Source organism: Dermacentor silvarum, chromosome 1, assembly GCF_013339745.2.
Source record: "Dermacentor silvarum isolate Dsil-2018 chromosome 1, BIME_Dsil_1.4, whole genome shotgun sequence".
Classification (NCBI taxonomy): domain Eukaryota; kingdom Metazoa; phylum Arthropoda; class Arachnida; order Ixodida; family Ixodidae; genus Dermacentor; species Dermacentor silvarum.
The window spans coordinates 41,108,479-41,130,980 of NC_051154.1; the positions used below are offsets into that span (position 1 = coordinate 41,108,479).

The 22,502-nt window shown below is 49.2% G+C and overlaps 1 protein-coding gene across 1 annotated transcript in view; it reads right to left on the reverse strand.

The window, feature by feature from the left end:
• Positions 1 to 8,184, reverse strand: part of LOC125945226 (uncharacterized) — a 49,611-nt gene extending 41,427 nt beyond the window's left edge. The window contains exons 1-2 of the mRNA XM_049666849.1: positions 8,037 to 8,184; positions 7,865 to 7,974 (exon numbers count right to left, since the gene is read on the reverse strand). Of these exons, the coding sequence (XP_049522806.1) occupies positions 7,865 to 7,974; positions 8,037 to 8,169 (243 nt within the window). The 5' untranslated portion in view covers positions 8,170 to 8,184. The remainder of the gene's footprint in view (positions 1 to 7,864; positions 7,975 to 8,036) is intronic.
• Positions 8,185 to 22,502: the final 14,318 nt, after the last annotated feature.

Here is a 22,502-nt window from a genome sequence, read left to right on the forward strand (position 1 = left end):
GTCAAGAGAAACGAAGCTACTACGAAACACGTGGTGCTAAGCCGTGGCTTCGTCGTGTCGAGCCAGTAGAACTCCTGGTGGTAGGAAGCTTTGTAGGATGAAGGCGAGAATTTGGTGAAGCAAAGGGTAACAATGCCTACTGCGTTGGTACCCTCTGGCTACACTGGGCTTTCAGGTTTTGGGGATGTAACAGGAGACCCCACTAGCAGTCACCCGGACTCGGCTGATGTCACGCGCGGTTACACTGTTTCTTTTCAAAAGAGCTGTACACCACCTCCTGTACCTGGTCAGCGACAGTTGACTGTTCAATCGGTGCCGAATGTTCAGGACCCAATGGCTGCCGACGCATGGTTATAGGGACGTTCGATATTTAATCAACACTTTTGGCCCAGCGTTCGCTGGCCTGGGCCGCTCATGCTCGACGTGCTAAGCCAGGGCTCATAGCTCTTATGCTCAGCTCACTTTCACGCGTGTAGCCTTGCCAAAAAGTGCATCCGTCTTCCGGTTCCGCTTCGGTGGGTGAGCGAGCGTTTCTTTCCGCGTGAAAGGTGGTCGGCGAAGAATTCGCTGGCTGTGAACTATAACACCATTGAAGGTGTAGTATTGCGAGCCGAAAGTACTAGTGCGGAAAGACTGTCTGAGCGGTACTGCGGTGTCTTAAAGCAGCAACTTTCCGATAATATATGGCATGTGCACGCTGATTGTAACGTCATTCTACTGAAAACCATGCTTTTGAAATAAATATGATCACGTTATGAGCGTTCGCGTTTTCACTGAAATGTTGTAGTTCTGGGATTTCGCGCGTGACGTCACGTCCCAAAGCGCGCACAGCGTCCGTTATCTGTGAGCTGTTTCTTAGTGTCAAAGACGTTGAAGTCGCGCCTTTGAAGACGACCGCAGTGTTTTTGCGTAACTCTCTGTACTGCTCCACGACGCATAGTCGGCGTGAACGTCCTGTCTGGTGCATGAGAGCTGCCATGTGTCAGCTACTGCGAATGATGCAAGGCTACATCTTCTTCGCGACACGCCATTATACAGTGCTGTCTACCGACGAGCCGAGCACCGCAATGCCAGCAGAGGGGGTCGACTGCGTTGCGTCACGTACCAAGGAGCATGCCACGCACCCGTGTAATTCTCGATCAAATTTCAGCAGAACACTAAATACAGGGTGTTTCAGTTAACTTGGGCCCAACTTTAAAAATATGCAAATGCTTTGTAGCTCGACAGAACCAAGGTAATGTTGTTTGCCGTCGCTTGGAGATACTCAGATTATTTTTTTGCATTCCGCCTAGTTAGATAATTAGTCTTAATTAATTAATCAACTTCTTAATTATTATAATTAGATTAAAAGTGTCAATGAGAACATTTTAGTGCAACACGAGAAACTCCCGATACAGCTTTCTGTTGCCCAATACGTATTACATAAAAGTGTTTTTCCGACCGTGAAAGATGCCCGCGAATACACACAAAGTGCCTCGAGCGGCCAGTCGCGCGGCAATTTTGCGTGTATTTGCGAGCTTCTTTCACGCTCTGAAAACACTTTTATGTAATACGTATTGAGCAACAGAAAGCTGTATCGGGAGTTTCTCGTGTTGCTTTACAACTTTCTCATTGACGCATTTCATCGAATTATAGTAATTGAGAAGTTTATTAATTAGTTAACACTAATCATGTAATGAGGCGGAATGCAAAAAAAATAATGTGAGTATCTCGATGCGACGGCAAACAACATTACCTTGCTTCTGTCGAGCTACGAAGCATTTGCATATTTTTAAAGTTTGGCCCAAGTTAACTGATACACCCTGTATATTATTGCTTGTGTCCTTAACCACTTTCGGCTGAGCCAAGAAACGACCCAGCCGAAACTATGACCTGCGACTCGGCCACAACTTGTGGCAGTCCCTGACTCTACAATCGCAGTAGCTTGCTGCTTCTTTCGCAATGCGAAAAGTCTCCAGTTTGATAGAGTGCTTGGGCGAGTCGTTTAGAGTGACTGACTCTAGAGTGGGGAACCATCGAAGCCAGCTAGCATGCGAATGGACATAAGGAAAGAATGACATACATAGGCGATATCTTTTTGTCCATGTCTGTCTGTCATTCCAGTTCTTGCTATTCGCGCAAATTACGAAATTGTCGCGAATTGCGAATTTGTCATTTTCTTCAAAAGTGTTTATCGTTACGTATACCAGCATACTGCACCAGACAAAACTCGAGTTAATGGCAGAAGTTAAGTATCAAACCAAATAAGAAAACTATGACCCCCCCCCCCTTCCTCTCAACCCCTGCACCTTGCTCATTCAATGCATTAAAGGAGTGTGATAGTGCTCTTCACTTACAATGGTTCTCTTTTTAAGCAGTAAAAAAGGAGAAAATCTCTCTGTTCAGCCACTCCAGTTAACATACAGTTCGCACATCGTTTTGTGTTTTGTTATCCAAAACAAACCTTCTGAAATTTAATGCCACTGGCGTAGTTTATAAAACCCCACGCACTCGAAGACTGTATTATACGAAACGCTGACGGATTGCGTGGCGCATGCCTGGCATCGATATCTTGGAGCTTGAACTGGTGTCATGATTTGGCTATCTTAAATTAAATGAGAGTACGGATGTAATTAATTAATGAACTTGTTCATCGTAACGTACCACTGAATAATTATTAATAATGTAACTTGCTACTTCAATAATTCAACTATTACTGCCCACCCATCGCAGCCAATACGTTGCAAAAAAAAAATTCGACGTTCTTTTTTTCCCTCTTTCTTTATTCTCCTTTTCTTTCAGTTCTTTTTGTATTATTGTTATTTTATTGCGATGCCTTTTGAAATGTTTGCCATCCCGCTGCACCGCAGCTTGTCATTCCTCGTTTCCACCGGGTTTCTGTTCGTCTACTTTGTTTCTCATTGTGAATGCAGCCGTCGGCTTCTCCTCCTGGATGGGGCAAGCTTTCGCTCTTCCTGCTTAAAATAGCTATCTAATGAGAAAGGAAAGCGCCAAGCAGAGACCCCCCCCCAGTTTTAACCTTTCAGTCTATCGTCTTGCATACAAAACACAAGAATAAAAACGACTGGTCGTCAGGAAGGCATGCTGTCTTCTAATCTGACGCATGATAATGAAACAACATTCATAGCGAAGAGTGGAACTGTTTCTTTGACTCCTTTTCAGCGACTCGAAGGAAGCACTGCAGTCTTTACTATCAGCCCTAAGGCGCGGACCACACGAGCAACTGGTATTTGAGATTAGAGAACTAACTAATCCATACCTTGGCTGAGAAAGGACACCACGTGACGTTTCAGTGGCTTCCAAGTCACTGCGGTGTCATAGGTAATGAGCACACCGATAACGCTGCTCGGTCGGCTTTTCAAGGCGACACAGAGGCGTCGATACCGTTATCAAGAACAGATACCGCTAGAAAACTTCGAATGCTCACCCGGGATATCACGCTCTCCATGTGGAACACACGAAATTTCCAAAGCAACCGGCTGCACCACCTAGACTCTTCTCTCCGCCTTCGGATCCCAGCTGGCCTCTGCCGACGCGAAGCTACCCTGCTTTGTCGAATATGGCTAGGAGTGGCCTTTACGAAGTCTTTTGCTTTCCGAATCGGATGGGCCGACGACGCCTCGTGTGATGACTGTGAAAGCGAGGAGACTGTTCAACACCTTATGTGTGACTGTCCTCGGTATAATTTACAGAGACGATCTCTCGCAATCACGATAGCGCGATTTGACCAAAGGCTATTCCATTTTAGAATGGAGGAAACCATTTTAGAATGCCGACATCACAAGCCATCGGAGCGGAGGGCAACAGACTTGGACAAGCGGCTGTAGCCTGATGTTTACAGTGCTACAAGTGCTAGTGTGCTGTGCGGTGATAGTCTGCGGTGACAGTGACCGACTGTGATTGTGTATCTGTGCGCCCTTTCTTTCTCTATCTCTACTTTCCCGTCACTTTACCTGCCCCTCCTCTCTCTCCCCCAGCATAGGGTAGCAAACCGGATCTTCCCCTCTGGTTAACCTCCCTGCCTTTCCCCTTTCTTCGGCCTCTCTCTCTCTCCTGCTTGGAATACTGGTAACTTCAATGACGCAATAGACTATGTTGTCCGAATGTAATTATATAGGTACTATAAGCCGCCACCCACATTGACTATTAGCATCAGACGTGTAAGGAGTGTTCGTTGGCATTTATGAGTTAGGTCATGTAAGCTAGGCCGTAAGCTAGAATCGCTTAAGTTAAGTCTCAGGCAAGCTTACCCAAGGTAAGCTTCCCTGAAAGCGATGCGATGCTGCGTCTCATTCGCGACACACCTTTGGCAGTGTAATTCCTGTAATTATTACGCGCGCTTCCAGACATCCGGCCGTCCCCAAGTATGTCACTCAATTCGACTAATTACGCAATCTAAAGCACTGAACCTTCCTCAAGGTTATACTCCCCTCCTCTCCTGTCTCGATTGGGTGAAAGTGCGCGCGAGCCAGCCGCATTTATTCTTGTTCTCTTTCAGGCGATCGGAAGGGAAACCACTGTCAGTTTCGGAGCGCCAGAATACGGCAGCTCGCGACGGCACTGGCACCTTGCCGTCCTCCGCCCCACCAGCGCCGGCGGCACGCTCGGTTGCGTAATGAACTTGGTTGGGCGCCAACTTTGGCGACCGATATTTTCAGGCTCGTGCTCTTAACTAGAATTCAATGGCACGGATAAGTCCTTGGTAATGGTTGCGTTGAACCTTGAAATAACAGATATCTGCTCGCACGTCTGGGATGAAACAGTCAGCTGACGTATATATCTTTAAATAACTATCACACTTTGTGACGGGCATTTCAACACATGTCTGCCGGATCAAATAGCGCAGCTGCAGAGATGAAAAGCGGCCTGGAGCCGTCGCTTCTTAAGCCTACACATGGTAAAATAAGCAGGAAAGGAAAAGAAAACGCACCCCTCGCACCATCCCACGCTGCGCGGCGCCTCGCGGCAGTCAGAAATAGGGTGGCGCGTTGTGCTCCCCCTCTTGGGAGGGGGAACGCATCGAGATAACCCCGCCCGCTATGGTCGACGAAGAAGAGGTTCATCTCACATATTTACTAGAATTGGTGCTTACGGATGAACAAAGCAATCAACCAAGTAGGTGCGTTTTCGGCAGCCGGATATTGTTTTTCTTTCTTTCGCCCCCGAGCATCGAAAACAAAGTCGCAAGTCGGCCTGTGGAAGTGAGACGTCGTAAGCGGAAATCTGCAGTTGTGGATTTTGATGTTATCAACTAATGCTATCTATACGTTTACTCTATGCTCTACGTATACTCTGTACGTACACTCTAGTAATGCATCTATCACGAATAGTTTTCAGCGACTCTGTAATAAAACGTCCTGAATAAGTGTGTTACATTGATGTGTTCGTCAACCGTTAGGGGGAGAGGCTCCGCTGTTTATGAAAAATGACCCGGTGTTCATAGTGCGTGCTTGATTGTGACAAGGCTCTTTATTGTGACAGAACTTTGCCATCATCACAGCGCAGGATGCCTGGCCGAGAGGTTCTTAATCTGGGCAAGTTTGTACGGACGGCACAGAAGTTTTGGAACATGGAGTAAGTAAATAAATAAATAAATAAATAAATAAATAAATAAATAAATAAATAAATAAATAAATAAATAAATAAATAAATAAATAAATGTGTGTTTATTCAAACCCTTGACACTGTAATTAAAGTGCGAAATGAGCTGATCTAGTCCTGGCGTCATTTTTGAGATTCGAGGCAATACAGCTTTTTTTATGGCTTCAAATTCGAAAAAAAAATTGTGTAAGCAGCTGTATACGTTGTTTACCTACAGCGAGAAAACGAAAAGACCCAAAGAAACAAAGAAATGCAAATAAAACAAAGAAATAGGCGATGTCCCGATCGCAACATTCCTGGCTGCTATACTCTCAGCGTATCTTATTATACAAGCAACTTCCAAGTATGGTTGCGTTATGGTCAAACTTTTATTGTGTAGAATGGCCGCGTGAAAAAAAAAAAGAAGAAGAAGAGGCATGTCTCTACCCACCTCCTGGTCATTCATCAAAAACCTCACACGTCGAGCAATCATTATTTGAATCGGACAGACAGTAAGTCAGAACATATCTGGCACGTGCTGCATGCCATCGCTCACAGAATCTTTTGTGAGACGTGCACGCTGCCCGTCTCGACTGGGACGTCCGCGTTAACTGACTAGAGAAGAGCGGAAACGCAGGCGGGACGGCAAGCAGGTCAGACGCCGACGGGGCGAACTTTCTTGGCGACCTCAGCATCCTGTTTGCGCTCTTCTCCCTCAGTGTATAAACAGAAGAACGTCGTCAGCACGGGCCACAAGCAGACTTCTGGCCCCCCCGGTTTATTTTACTTTGTTTCATCTCAGGAAGCTATGGCGTGGGCTCGTGAGGCTATCTTGACTGCCAAGCAACATGTGCGTTCAGTGCGTCAAGTTTTGCGTATCGAAGCGACGGTATGAGTTACGAAGCGCGCACTAATGGTGGAGGAAACCCTGTGACTGATTTCGATCGCGCCTGGGGATCATGTAACGTTCACAGAAACCTCACAGTACATGCAGGTCACCCGGATTTTGCTCGACAAAATGTCACAGTGACCAGCGCTTTCAAAACCAGGTATGAGGGTGCTGATTTTCATGAATGAGTCTCTTCGGCCTGTCATTAGATATAATTGCAATTCCAAATAAATACAAGTTCGCATCTGTTTCTGTTACACTTCTCTTCCTATTATACTGCGATTAACCTCTCCCTGAAAAAAAAAATGAACAAAAAAATGTTGCTCAAGCTGTTAGGCTGTGCACAGCAAAATCAGGCGCAATACCAGTGTCGCAAACGCTTTTGATGCTGTTTCGCCCCACAAGCCCTGAATGGTTGCAAAGTTTGTTGCTTTGAACTGTCCCGCACTACATGGATGTGCCAGCACTACAATTTCTTTACTAGGCCACACGTACACGTAGCTGTATAATGTTCATGGTATATTCAAGAACAGTAAACGTAATTTGAACTCTGCCAGATGTTACACGTAGTAAGCTATAAAACTGCGCATTCGATTGCTGCACTGTTCGTGTATACCTGCACCATCTACGAGAGAGCTTGTTTTCTCTCTTCTCAAGGTATTACCAAATGTTTTGTTTCCGCATTTTTCCACATTTAGTTGTTTCTGATACTCTTTTATAGAGGGTTTTTGTTGTTAATGTTATTACCAAGATCAACATTTTTGTGTACACGAGCCAGCCGTAAACGTTTGCTAAACATGCGAAATGTGGATCAGTCACGCGCATTCAGTTGTGCTGAACCCATCGCTTTCTTACGATAACAGCAGTGCGTATGGCAGCGGTCGATGTCCCTACGCGCTGTAGTCGGCCAGAGGATACTGATGGCTCCAGCCATGGACACTCGCGTGCCGCCGGCCCGGCAAGGGAGTCTCACACGTGCATTCGCGGGAGAAGGACTCCGCACATCTGGCTCGCTTCCAACGCAGCCGGTCATTATTTTTATGCCACTTCTCGTGTGAACGAGCGTACACGCACGGCAGCACAATGGCGCGGTCTCTCGCTCCGGTTTCGACCAAGGAGTCCGCCTACCGCACGCAGACAGCCTACACGTCGGACGCGCGCGCGTGCAGCAGCCATCTGGCCACGTATAGTCTTAAGTGTTGCGCTGAACAGATCGGCCTACAGAGCGGTAGATTAGCGCGTCTCGATTAACGCAAGCTGCCGATCGCCCCACGGCTTCGGCGCCCTCAAGTTCAAGAGCGCGTCGAGCGCGCGGCGGCGGCCAGCGGGAGGTGTCAAGGTCCATCGGCCAGCAGCACAGCGCGTGTCAGCGCGCCGGCGACAGGGGCGGCTCACCTGCAGGAGGGCTATCACGAGCCGGGTGTTGCCCGACTGCACCGCGATGCTGCTGATGGTGGTGGTGGTGGACGCGCTGCTCGCCATGGTCTCCGGGATGCGGCGGCCACCTGCCGCGAGTCCAGCGGGTCAACAACACGCGGTTGTTGTGATTGGGCTGCTGGCAACTTACGAGTCGGAACCCCCGGGGTCGCAGCCGCTCCTCTCGGGTCGCTGCCAGTCTGAAACTGGGCCCAGCCGCCAAATTTAGGCAACGGCCCGGGCCACGTGGCCAGCGCTCGAAATAGCGACGGTCCCCCGTACATGTGGCGGCAGCCATGGCCGCCGCGAGCTCTCCGCGGCGGAGGAGAGCCGGCGCGCGGCTACGAGCGTTCGCAAGAGCGCGCCAGCACCCGCGGGGTGACACGCCCGCCGATGCAACCTCCGCGCGGGCGACAGGCCTCTTTGACGGCCGACTCGGGACGCGCGCTTCCCCGACAGCGTGTCGACGCTACCGGCCGGGGGCAGTAACCTCGCCCGACCACGCATACATGGCGGCCTCTGACATCGGCTTGGGCAGCCGCAGTCGACCTTCTCGCATTGACGAATATTGCTTCCGGCCGGCTTCCAGGAGCTTGCTGGATTAATAATCCTTATACGACACATCTAAGAACGGAGAAATCCAGAAATAGCGGACGCGCGCGGTTTAGCGTACGCAAGAAAGAGCCGCAGTTGAACGGCGCGTACGCAAAACCCAGAGATCTGCTTGGATTCTTTTGTACGTGAGGCCGACCGCATTGGCTATGGGTACGCTATTTCTATATATAACTCTCCAATAAACAATTTGTGATGGCTATTCATTGCTTTGATTTTGGTTTGATTTAGATTTTTTTTTTCTTGGGGTTTGCACAGCAATGAATGTGAGTGTTCTAAGCCGCGAGTTAAGATGCTTAAACCTCACAGATACGCCTGGTGATAATCGGGCGCGTTCGCATTCCTCTAATATACTTAAAGAAAATCCTATGAAGCATTTGATCGCATCAACGTGTGACGTTCGAGGCCTAAGATCGTGCAAACGCCTGCTGATGTTACCAGAGGCAGAAAAACGAAGGCGAAGACTGGCATCAAAGAACTGCTGGTTCCAAGCGCAAGCGAGGCTGCCACGAATGTCTGCTTCCCGTACGCTCTTCTGCATCTCGTTGCGACTACAGATCGCGAACATGACTGCGACGCGCTTGAATCGCAGCGTTCGTCGGCGCCAGTGAGCCATTCTCACACAACCTGCTGCGAGGTCCAGCAACCAAGGCGGCGCAGAAGCTGGGCCCGAATTCACAAAATCTTCTTACGTTAGAATTTTTCGTAAGAAAGAATTTTAGCCGATCCGGATGCGAGACATATCATTAGCGACGGGGGCCAGCCAATGGCAAAGCGAACTTACAAAAGAAAAGCTTTGTGAATCTAGCCCCTGAGCCTCTTATATAGCGTACATATATGCATGCCTGCCAAGTCCCGAATTTATCGTAAAGTGTACAAATTTGGGCTCGTTCTGCGACTTCACGAATGTTTCGTCAAGTTTAGCGAAAAGTGCATTGCATTCGCGAAAAAAATTTCTAATGTGTCGAATGATGGGGCGGTGCATATACATGTACCGCCTTCATGTCCTCCGTGATCAGGCGGTTATGCTTCAAGCAAGTTTATTCGGACATGTCACTGAAAGTGGTGAAATCGGCAACAGCAATGTCGCTGAAAAAGCCACTGTAACCTAAATACAATAAATTGCTTTTCACTATCTGCTGCGCCTAGCTACCCACTGAATAAAGCAAGTATGCATCCCACAAAAGGTGTGTGTTCATGGTAATCTTCAGAAAATCCGTGCAACGACCAGCCGACCAGCCGACCAGCCGCCTCCGCCCCCCCTACGAATATTAGCGTTCACAGGTTGGCAGGTATGTATACTACATATCCCGGCCACGGCGGCCGCATTTCGATGGAGGCGAAATGCATGCAAGAACGCCCGTGTGCTTGCATTGTAGTGCACGTTAAAGAACCCCAGGTGGTCAAAAATAATCCGGAGCCCTCCACTACGGCGTGCCCCGTAATCAGAACTGGTTTTGGCACGTAAAACCCCAGAAAGAAGAAGAAGAATGTATACTATATGTGACTGTGTATGTATATGTGCTCATTGACTCAAGGTGGCCAGCACGACGCAAAAGTTTTGCAGTGGCCGCTTACGATGAGATGCTAAATTATTATAATACCTAATGAACGCAAGCTTGTGCACGAATTTACCAATGTAGCTGTTCGGTTTCTTCGAAAAGCGTACACAGCGTGGTCTTTGATTCGCTGTTCCGTATAAGCACGGTGCACGCCATTTTGTTTCGTGCTTGGGAACTGGTCAAGCAGGACCACGGCACACCGATTTCTTTCCGCTTTGTTTCCATAAGATTCGCTGGGACTATCACTATCGCGGCTTGATTGCCGGACTTGTCCTGGGCGTGATGGCAATGCAGTGGCGGCGTTGGGTAGTTTTCTTTTTCTTCGTCCTCTATGGCGAGGGTGAAGCAAAGGTTGAGATGACGACGACGCGGTAACGACGTCAGCTCAGCAGAAACGGTGGACGGACAAAGCAAACCCGGTTTTGTGCATTTAACTGATGTCGCAGTAAAAAAATATCGCATTTCCTTCGGTGCTTTCTCAAACGGACAACTTTCCCCAAACAACTCGTGTTATGTTAGTGCAAACACAGTGTATTTAACTAAAGCTGGTTAATCCTACCTTGGTGTTCCAACACTAAAACAACGCGTTGTAGCGAATCGGTTCATCGTTAACGGCGATGGGAGCAGACGGGACACAAAAGAAGATGAATGAATGAGTGAATTAATTAATTTATTGATCCCCCCAGCGCAGAGAGTTTGGACAAATGCAAAGCTGCAGAAAGCTGCTTGAGAGTGTCTAAAGTCCAAAAGACTACATATATAACTCGTGTTAATATTGGGGCGAATTGCAGGAATCATTCTATCGATAGCAAGATTTTAGCCCACGGTGAAAAAGCTTCGCACAAGTGATAGGCTGCCGCACATTGAATTGTGCTGCGACGAAAAAGTGAGACAAACAGTCTTACCTTTGTCACTGAACAGTTTACTATGCGGAAACAATAGCTAACACTAGCGCGAAGCTTTCTAACCATGGGTAAATTTACAAAACGGTGAGATATGTTTTGTGCAAGCGGTTCTTGTGGTTACTCTGTCATTGTGCGTCCTTGCGTGTCCTACCTGTCTGTGCTGCGCATCGACCTCGGGGCCAACTCCAATTTTTCGTATTCGCCTAATACACGTGAAACGCAGAATTGCTCTCTTCAATAGACAACCACTGAACCAATTTATAAGACTTTTGCTACGTTTCAGAGAGAAAGTTGAATTACACAGACTGTTGGGAAGAGAATTTTTATTTATGATGTAATATTTTTAAGGGAAACTATCGAAAGTCGTATAAGTAAAAAAAAAAAAAAACATGACAGACAAATTTTACAAACTCGTAACTCTGCACCAAAACAGTACCGCAGTTCCGTAAATTTCATCTGTTAGAGCCCTGAAAGCCGACAAATTTGACATGTGAGTGTACTGCTTACGTGGCAATTTTACGAGGATTTCGCACTTGACCGGGAACGGGGAGGGTGAGGGCGCAGAAGGGGTTGCTGGGAGAGAGAGAGAGAGAGAGAGATCAAAAAATAGAAGCACGTAGGAAAAACATAACAAGACTTTACTGACGTTTCGGCCGGGGTCCGGCCTTCATCAAGAGTGCGTGTACAAGCATACAGAGCTCAATTTATACCTTTTTGCCGTAAGGGTGAAAAGAGACAAGAACAAAATACAAAGTGAAAAAATAAATACAAAGTAAAAAAGAATACAACGAACACGTAAATGGAAAACTGCGCGTGCACAGAGTGGAATTATTAAAAAAAGTGAATACAACAAGGCTGTGAAAACAAGCTCCTAAATCGTGGGTAGCCCATGACCACAGGTGTGCATGACCACAGCTGTGCACACATGTGGTAATGGGCTACTCACGATTTAGGAGCTTGTTTTCACAGCCTTGTTGTATTCACTTTTTTTAATAATTCCACTCTGTGCACGCGCAGTTTTCCATTTACGTGTTCGTTGTATTCTTTTTTACTTTGTATTTATTTTTTTCACTTTGCATTTTTTTCTTGTCTCTTTTCACCCTTACGGCAAAAAGGTATAAATTGAGCTCTGTATGCTTGTACACGCACTCTTGATGAAGGCCGGACCCCGGCCGAAACGTCAGTAAAGTCTTGTTATGTTTTTCCTACGTGCTTCTATTTTTTGAACTATATATATATATATATATATATATATATATATATATATATATATATATTGTTACGGGAAGTATTTAATTAACCGTGAACGGCTAGCGCTTGCCTAGTCAAGACTGCACAGAGCGCACAGGTTCCAGCAGGTTTTCAGTCCGACAAGAGAGCCTCTGACCCAGCCCCACTACAACGTCTTTGTCTTTGCCATTGCTCGTGACATTATCCCCGGCCGATGAAGCACCGTCCCGGTGCTTGTTGTGATCAAAATGGATTATCACAGTTGTAAAGTTTGAGGCGGGAAACATGTGCGATGTCAGTTCGCGGTGCGGCAGTCGATGAGGTGGATGCCATGGGAGATATCTCATAGGTGACAGGAGTCACCTGGCGCAGCACGCGATAGGGTCCGACGTACCGCGACATTAACTTTTCACACAGGCCGACGCGACGAGATGAAAGCCAGAGAAGGACGAGAGAGCCCGCTGGAAAATCAGTATCCCGGTGTCGACGATCGTAGATGGTTTTTTGTGCGGTCTGCGATGACGTGAGCCGAGCGCGGGCTACTGTGCGCGCGACGAGCGCACGCGTGATGACATCTTGCGCATAGGAAGTCGTGGACGTGGAGGCCGGATCAGAAGGGAGCAAGGTGTCAAAGGGTAGTAAGGGATGGCGTCCAAAGAGAAGATAGAAGGGTGAGTAGCCGGCAGTTTCATGACGCGATGAGTTGTATGCAAATGTGACGAACGGGAGCGCAACGTCCCAATCATGGTGGTCATCGGAAACGTACATGGAAAGCATGTCGGTCAGTGTACGGTTTAAGCGTTCGGTGAGTCCATTAGTTTGAGGGTGATATGAGGTCGTGAAGTTGTGATGAGTAGCACATGATCGAAGTAGATCTTCAACCACACGAGACAGGAAGCAGTGACCGCGATCTGTGAGTAGGTGACGTGGAGCACCATGTTGGAGGATGACGTCGTACAGTAGGAAGTCGGCTACGTCTGTGGCGCAGCTGGTTGGCAACGCTCGAGTAATTGCAAATCGAGTGGTATAATCCGTAGCGACTGCAATCCATTTGTTGCCTTTCGTGGAAATTGGAAAGGGACCCAGCAAGTCCAGGCCCACTCGATGAAATGGCTCGGCTGGAACGTCAATTGGCTGAAGGAGACCAGCGGGTAGAGTCGCAGGTTTCTTCCGACGCTGACACAGGTCACAAGATGTTACGTAGCGGCGAACGGACCGATAAAGGCCCTTCCAGAAAAAGCGTCGTCGTATGCGATCATAAGTTCTGGAGACGCCTAAGTGCCCGGAAGTGGGGGCGTCATGAAACTGGATGAGGACATCCCTGCGCAGATGATGCGGGACAACGAGCAGGAGTTCTGCGCCGTCGGGGTGCATGTTGCGGCGGTAAAGAACGTTATCCTGAAGCAAGAACATGTTGAGGGAAGGGTCGAGGGTGCCGGATTGCAGACGGTCAATAAGAGAGAGCAAAGATGGATCTCGACGTTGTTCGTCGGCCACATGGGTGAAGTCTGTTATCGCCAAGACATAGGTGTCGGGGTCCGTTTCAGTGGAGTCGGATGGTTCAACGGGATGGCGGGAGAGGCAATCGGCGTCATTGTGTAACTTGCCAGATTTGTACACTACCGAGAACGTGTACTCCTGTAATCGTAATGCCCAACGGCCGAGCCTCCCTGTGGGGTCTTTGAGTGTTGAAAGCCAGCAGAGCGCATGATGATCTGTTATGACCACGAACGGCCGTCCATATAGGTACGGACGGAATTTCGCGACAGCCCAGACAAGAGCTAAGCACTCCCGCTCAGTGATTGTGTAATTCTTCTCCGACTGTGACAGAAAACGACTAGCATACGCTATCACACGGTTGGCTCCGTTCTGTGTTTGGGCGAGGATAGCACCAATGCCATGGCCGCTTGCGTCAGTGCGAAGTTCTGTTCTAGCAGCCGGGTCAAAATGAGCCAGCACAGGTGGTGTAGTGAGGGCAGAAATCAACGCCGCAAAGGAAGACGCTTGGTCCGCGCCCCAAGAAAAGGCCGCATCCTTCTTGAGTAGGTCCATGAGGGGTCGAGCAATGTCCGCGAAGTTGAGAACAAAGCGGCGAAAGTAGGAGCAGAGCCCAAGAAAGCTGCGTACTTCTTGAGTGGACCGTGGAACTGGGAACTCGCGGACGGCACGGACCTTGTCAGGGTCTGGTTGGACACCAGTAGCGTCGACTAAGTGTCCAAGTAATTTGATCTGGCGGCGCCCAAAGGTACACTTAGACGAATTGAGCTGGAGGCCAGCCCGGCGAAAGATGTCGAGAATGGCCGACAGTCGAGGGAGGTGGCTGTCAAAGCTGGGCGAGAAAACGATGACGTCGTCCAGATAACAAAGACAGGTCGACCATTTCAGACCGCGTAGAAGAGTGTCCATCATGCGTTCAAAAGTTGCAGGAGCATTACACAACCCAAAAGGCATAACCTTAAATTGGTAGAGGCCGTCGGGTGTGATGAATGCGGTCTTCTCGCGGTCGCGGTCATCGACGGCAATTTGCCAGTATCCCGAGCGGAGATCTAGCGACGAGAAATATTTGGCACCATGGAGGCAGTCGAGCGCATCATCAATTCGTGGGAGAGGATACACATCCTTCTTCGTTACCCGATTGAGATGGCGATAATCGACGCAGAACCGCCAGCTGTTGTCCTTCTTTTTCACAAGCACTACAGGGGATGCCCAAGGGCTAGAGGAAGGCTCTATAACATCTTTATCAAGCATTTTCTCTACCTCCTTTTGGATGACTTCGCGCTCAGAGTGAGATACTCGGTAAGGGTGCTTGTGAAGGGGGCTGGCGTCTCCAGTGTCGATGCGGTGGGCCACTACATGTGTACGTCCTAGTGGACTGTTCGCAACATCAAATACGTCCAGGTACGAAAATAGGACACCACGGAGTGCTGCACTTTGGGAAGGTAGGAGGTCGGGGAATATCATTTTGTCCAGAAGTGCCTGGGTTGGCGCCGGTATGGCAGGTTGCGTCGCGGTCTCAGCGTCAGCAGCGAATGCAGAAACAATGCATTCTTCCAAAGGTGACAGTTCTGCTAGTGAAATTCCTTGAGGAAGAACATGGGCCGAAGTAGAAAAGTTGAGGACTGGAAGCAACGTTTTGTTGTTGGCAATAAGCACTACGGTATGGGGAAGTGCGATGTTGCGCGAAAGGATCAGATCTGTGAGGGGAGCGACCACATATTCACTATCAGGGACTGGGGGAAACGGTGACATAAGGACGTAGGTAGCAGCCTGCGCGGGTAGTCGTAGAAACTCCTGGGAACGTAGGCGAGCGTTACTTGATGCGGTGTCATCAGGACACAATGGCAGTTCGAGCCGCAAAATGCCAGAAGAACAATCGATGAGGGCAGAGTGGGCGCTCAAGAAGTCAATGCCAAGAATGACATCATGTGGGCAAGCGTCGAGAACGGCGAAGAGAACTGAAGTGTGGTGGCCGGCAACAGTAACGCGGGCAGTGCACATGCCAAGAACAGGTGTTCGGGTGCCGTCAGCTACTCGCACAGTAGGAGAGACGGCAGGTGTCAGCACTTTGCGTAGGCGGCGTCGGAGCGTAGAACTCATAACAGATATGTGGGCGCCAGTATCGATGAGAGCAGTAACGGGCACGCGGTCGACGAGAACACCGAGCAAATTTCGTCTTGAAGTAGGGGTCGATAGAGGTTTTGCGGTCCTTGTCGTCAATGCAGCCTCACCTCCCGGAGCTGCACTGGCTAGTTTCCCGGGTGGTGTCCAGAGGAAGCCGGAGAAGGAGAGCGACGGCGTTGAGGGGAGCGCGACTGGCGACTCTGAGGTGACGGCGATCGGCTGGACCAGTGTCCTTGTGCGGCAATATCGGCGTAGGTCGATTCTGAGCGCGAAGAAAGACGGTGAGGATCACGGGCCGGGAGTTGGTCGTCAAGAAAAGATGTGCTGTACGGGCCACGATCTTGGCGGCGGTCACCGGGGAAACTTGGTCGGTAATTCCGACGATTGCGGCAGTGGCGTGAAATGTGGCCGACGCGAGAGCAAGAAAAACAGATTGGTCTATCGTCAGGCGTCCTCCACTCAGAAGGGTTGCGGTAGCGGGATGTGAACCGGGGAGCGGAAGCGGCAGCAGCAACAATTGGGGCGTTGTGGTGTTCAGTGGGAGGACCGGACGCGCACATGGACGGAGGGGCGTAACTAGGCGCTTGTGGAAATACGACGCCCATATTGGCAACCTCCTGACGTACGACGGCCTGAATGAGAGAGATTGTCGCCAAATGGTCGTGAGCAGGTGCCTGATAAGCGGCTGGAGCCATGGCTTCGAGCTCCTGGCGAACAATCCTGGCCAAGTTGTTAGGCGGCGAGAACGGAGGGGGCGTCACGGGATCATCGCACGAGGATGTCGCAGCTGTATTCGGGAGTCTGTTAAAGCGCTGAGTAATCCGCCTGCTTTTGGCTTGTTCAAATCCGCCGGCATTCAGTGATAATGGAGTCAACCGTGGTGCAGTTCTTACACATGAGGATGTTGAAGGCATCGTCAGCTATGCCTTTCAACACGTGGCCAACCTTGTCCGTCTCTGGCATGTCTTTGTCAATGGTACGGCACAAGGCTAGTACGTCTTGAATGTAGGCGACGTACGACTCCGTGGACGTCTGAGCTCTGGCCGCCAGCTCGTGCCGGGCTGTCATTTGGCGCGCGGCCGATCGGCCAAACAGTGCACGCATCTTCTCCTTGCATAGGTCCCAACTTGTAAGTTCTTCTTCGTGCGTGTTAAACCACACCCGAGCCGTGCCCCGTAGGTAGAAAATGACGTTGGCAAGCATTAGAGTCTCATACCACCTGTGGTGCTTGCTGACGTGCTCGTACAAGAGGAGCCAATCGTCGACGTCTTTGTTGTCCGTGCCGCAAAACGTGCCGGGGTCGAGGGGCTGCGAAAGGACCACGGTCGGCGGCGCCGCAGGCGCGGGCTGCGATGACTGCGTACTGTCTTCGGCCATGGAGGCGGGAGAAACGTGGCGTCCGCTCCGAAGATCCAGGGCCGAGTGGAATAGAGCCCGCAACATCCACCAAAAAGATGTTACGGGGAGTATTTAATTAACCGTGAACGGCTAGCGCTTGCCTAGTCAAGACTGCACAGAGCGCACAGGTTCCAGCAGGTTTTCAGTCCGACAAGAGAGCCTCTGACCCAGCCCCACTACAACGTCTTTGTCTTTGCCATTGCTCGTGACAATATATATATATATATATATATATATATATATATACATCGGAGTCCTAGGAGTAGACTTTCATTTTCTTAGTAATTTATTTCATTGCCATGTGGCAGCAATTTTTGACAAGCACGCAGATGTGCGCACATTGTGATTGGGAAGATGGCGGGCGCTCCAGTAGCTGGACTCACGCGTGGAACTGATGGTCTTGCGACTCTGTCTCAAATGACTGTTTGAACTGAAGATGATATTAGATCATGTAATTTTATATGGAGACACGCAAAGGCAACCCCGGCAGTCGACAGGTGCTCGGAAGCGAGTTTTTATTTTAGTGCATTTTGAAGGCTCACTAATTTCTTGGGCCGGCTGAAATGACACAGATTCTAGCAGTATTGTATACATCTTACCCATAGTGTCTCTGGAGTCCATAGTGGAGATTTTCTGCCCGCATCTCAGCATAGTATGACGTTCTGTCAAATATTTATTATTATTATTATTTGATTTGTAAACATTTACACAGGAAAGAGAAAGCGAGGAGCAAGGCTGGCAACTGCCACCAGTAGGGGCACAACGCCTGCCTACTCTTCGGAAAGGAGGAGACAAACATAGAAATGAATGATAGGAAGGAGGGGAGGAAGGAGGAAAGAAAGAGCGAGATGACAAATCTCAAAGAATAAAGTACAACATACAGTAGGGCCCGTCCCTGCATGTCACGCTACTAAAGAATGTGAAATAAAAGAATTAGTTGCTGGGTTACAAACTGCGTCCCTAAGTTCGTTGCTTCTAGAAAAGTAAGGAGAGCGCGATGAGCTTGATCACGTCGAGACGCACAACCACTGGGGTATAAACATTCTCTAGTGTCGTACACCGCAGGCCAAGGAGATAATAGTCCCTCACTAGCGATATGCGTTGCGCACTGAAAGCGGGACACTCCAATATCAGGTGCTGAAGTGTCTCGCAGCCACCGCAAGACGTACACAATGGACTGCTCACACGTCCTTGGCTGTATAAACGTTCGCGCACGTTCACACAGTCAACCATTAGCTTGAGTAGTTGCGCTCTAGCGCGACGAGGCAAGCCTCGACCGCGAACACGGGGCGGGAACGTTCCATTTGCGACGCGCTGGTCTGGATGCTGCTTGAGTAGGTGCCGACGAATCAGCAGACGAGCGTCAACAAGCTGACACAAAATTTCAGGACAAGCACAGTCGTTATGATCATGTGCAAGTTAAAGCCAGTCGATCAGCCTCTTCATTTCCGGCGATCCCTACGTGCGAAGGTATCCATTGAGCAACGAGAGATACCCCACGTGATAAAATTTTGTTGGCAGGCAGAGTCAGTAATGCTGCGCACAATTGGGCAATCAACCTGACTGCGTTGTAATCTGCTAAGTGCAGCGCGGGAGTTCGTAAATATGACAATCTTCGGTGTGGTTACCTCCTCTTGCACGTATTTCAGTGCAACATTAATTGCTGCTGGCTCCGCAGTTGTTGACGAGGCTGGATGGGGTATACGAAATATACGTCGTACTTCAGTCGAAGGGCAGAAAAATGCTGCAGAGGTGCCTTGACCGTCGCGGTGTACAGATGGATCTGTAAATACTTGAAGGTAATCTAGAAATCTGTGGAACATGTGCGACTGAGCCAATTGGAATATGGCCGAAACAGGCATATCACACTTTTTGTGTATGTCAGGGATTGTGAGGTAAATGTGAAGTACATGTTAGGTGATATCTTGCGGAGGCGAAGGCTTAACTGAAGCAGCATGTTCAGAAATGTCAGTAATGTTCATAAATAATGCCGCCATTTTTCCAATGCGAGAAAACGGGCGGTGAATCAGACGATCAAGGAGCATTTGACCATTCGATGCGCGGTGCAGACGCTCAATATGATATAGAGCTCTCTGGTCTGCTTGTAGCCTCAGAGGTAACTGATGTGCTTCAATGTGTAATGGAACTGATTGCGCCTCACGAGGTAATCCCAGCATTAGTCGAAGGGCAACGCGATGATCTCGTTCCAGTTGGGCCATCAAACTAGGTGGTATATACGTTCAGGACTGGTAACGCGTATACATTATGCCTGAGAGTACAGATGACTGGTACACCTGCAGAGCCGTTTGGTCACAGCCAGCACCTCTAGCAGTCAAGGCGGCCACATACTTAAGGATGGATTGCGATTTGTGTCGCACGAATTTAACGGCAGGACGCCAAGAGATGCGATCATCCACAATTAAGCCCAAAATAACGGTGTTGTCGCACCCAGCTTATCGGCGTTTCGTCAAGGTACAGTCGGCTCATTGTTCGACGAGTGCGTTGTTTAGGGTGGTATGCTATTTCAGCCGACTTAGCAGGTGATATCTGCAGGCCAACTTCACGCAAGTACTCCGAAGTCGCGTTCAGAGCTCTTTGCAAGCTTGCACGAAGGCGCGGGCCAAGCTCGCAAGAAGCACTTTCCACTGAGCAAAAAAAAAAAAAAAAAAAAAAAAACATTTTTTAGAGCACACGTCGCTTAACTATAAGCTAGAACATTGAAACTTCCATTGACTGTATACGAAATTGAAGTGAAAACATTTTTTTTAATTCTTTTTATGTTTTCAGCGCAACACTGAATATTTACTGTATTTTTCAGTACAGTTCGTACCTTACAAGTTATATTACCTATTACCTATTTTCGTCACACCTAATTCGAGATATTTATCATCGAATTTCAAAAGTAAATCCAGGCAATATCGAAACCGAGAGCCGTGGGTGCGCATAAAAGGCGGCCCCGTGACGACACGCGAGAGGAGGTTTGAAACTGAACGTCCCGACCAATAGCGGAAGCTACCTGGCAAGCAGGTGCGCCTGTGGGCCGGGTCAGGATTTGCCGCAGCATGATATATCACTCAAACTTCGCCCCACACTTCTTTACGGGGCGTTGCCGCCTGAAGCGCAACGGGATGCGCTCGGTCTCGATATTAGGGAGTTATTGACCCTTTTCGCGGCGATCCCGTGGGCGCTGCCATGTTTGATCACGTGGTGACGCATCCATTGCTTGCCTCAGCTGCCTCCGTTGCCTCTGTGTTCAAAATTCATGTACATGACGCCCGGTGCGGCTCAGGAAACCTCTGTTTCGGGAGATATCGTAGGCGCTGACTCTGTGATCGACACGAAGCTTTGGCCGCAGCTTCAGAAGACATGTAAAAACGCTTTCGAATCTGATTAAGCTTTGTCCAAACGGCGCGAGCACCGTATATGGTGCTTGTTCTAAAAACGAGGCTAAAAATGTAATCTATTCAAGCTTTCCGCTTATGAATTCAATCAGGATCAGTGAGTTTTGCTCTTATTTTGTTCTTTATTTGGGAAATACTTCGAAGCAATGGCTTGTCACGTTTATTTTCTGCCATGCTCGCAGGTGTGCTCAGTTGCAATATATTTATTCTTGCTGCACAGAAGGCTTGGAACGTAGCTGTTCTGTACTTTGTAATAGCTTGTAGCAAATATGTATTGTCGCGAGTAACTCGCTTACTCCTGCGCATCGTCACGAAACATTCACCTTCGACCAATCGTGTGCTGTCGGTGTAGTCACTGCCACCCATGCTTTGGTACACTGATTCAATTGTGCGCCCATTCACATATTCTTAATAGGTTGGCGATAGAGTGTGCGTAGAGTTGGAGTCGATGTATGTAGATAACGTGCGTGAAACTTACTATTCCAGGAAGCAGTGCTACTCCCTTTGTCATTGCGCGCGGTACTCACTCTTGCCGACGTTCCGGGGGTTGAAGTCTTTTCTTGGGAGTTTAACGATACAACGCTGGCGGATAAGTGAATTTTTTTTATCCACGATGAAAGTAGTACATCGAGAAGGGCCGGCCACAGAGGCTGTCCGTATGTAGCAATGGTCCGTAAATTTGGTCACACATACTCATTCCATTCCTTAATATCCAATCACTATTTTTGCAGCAAACTACTGCACACGTCTTCATTCCACCGCTCCACATTTTGCAGCATGAATTGAGCACAGTGCGTTAGTGAAAACCCAGTTGCATTTCCGACAGCTGATCGCTCAGAAACAGGGCAGAAGCTGTAATGGTTTCGTATTGGTGCGCTTTCGCTGAGGCAACCTATGGCGCGCTGCCGAAAGCGCTATCTCGTTTCTCGAGAACAAACTGCTCTGCGAAAAGGGTCAATAGCTCAGCGGGTTTACGGGCCAGCGGAACGAGCGGAGACGGCAGCGAAACGCCGCGCGAAAGGAAGAGTTTTAGCTGAGCGATCCCTCGTTCGGTTGAGCTGAGAAGAGCTGAGTAAAGGCCAACATCAAGGGGCTTTAGAGCTGAGCCATAGGAGGCTATGGCTGAGTTATGGCTGAGCGCGTTGCTGCGCCACCTGTCGAACAAGGTTGGAGTTTGCGTCAGCTCGCGGCCAAGCACTCGGTTCAGGTTCTCGATCGCGGTCATCCACTAATTCCACTTCAAATCGTCGCCAAACGACCTCGTTGCTGAAACCTCTCGCAGGATAAGAGGCCCTCTTCAGTTGTGAAACACCTCCGAGGCTTTTCTCGCCTGCAGGCGAGCCAGCGCCGCGTTTGAATACGACACCGACGACATGCCGCTGTTCTTGTAGGTGGTCGCCATGTTTTGTTTCGTAAAAACGCTGGTCCGCGGAGCGCGCTGTTGTGCCGTGCTACGTGCCTATGATCGAGGCGACGGGAGCTCCCACCTCTGCGCGACAAATCAAGAATTCAACGAGCGGGGAGACTTCAAAAAGCACCCATCTTTGCCGCGGCGAAGCAATTAGACGCGTGTCATTTCAAGCGGCACCAGGTCTTCCCCCCGTGGAAAGAACAATACGACGCGGGTGACGTCAGCAACCGCCCCGTCTGGGTCCTGTCGACGAGTCGCCAAGGGGACGCGACGACACAATACGACGTGGGTGACGTCAGCAACCGCCCCGTCTGGGTCCTGTCGACGAAGAGCCGCCGCCAAGGGGATTCTAGGAAGAACCGGCCCATTGTTAAGCCAGAGAGTCGCCACCGGCCGATCCGTCGGTCTGGTGCGCTCTTACTGCTTTTACCAGCTATCACCAGCTAATGGCAGCTATTACCAGCTATTACCTGCTAT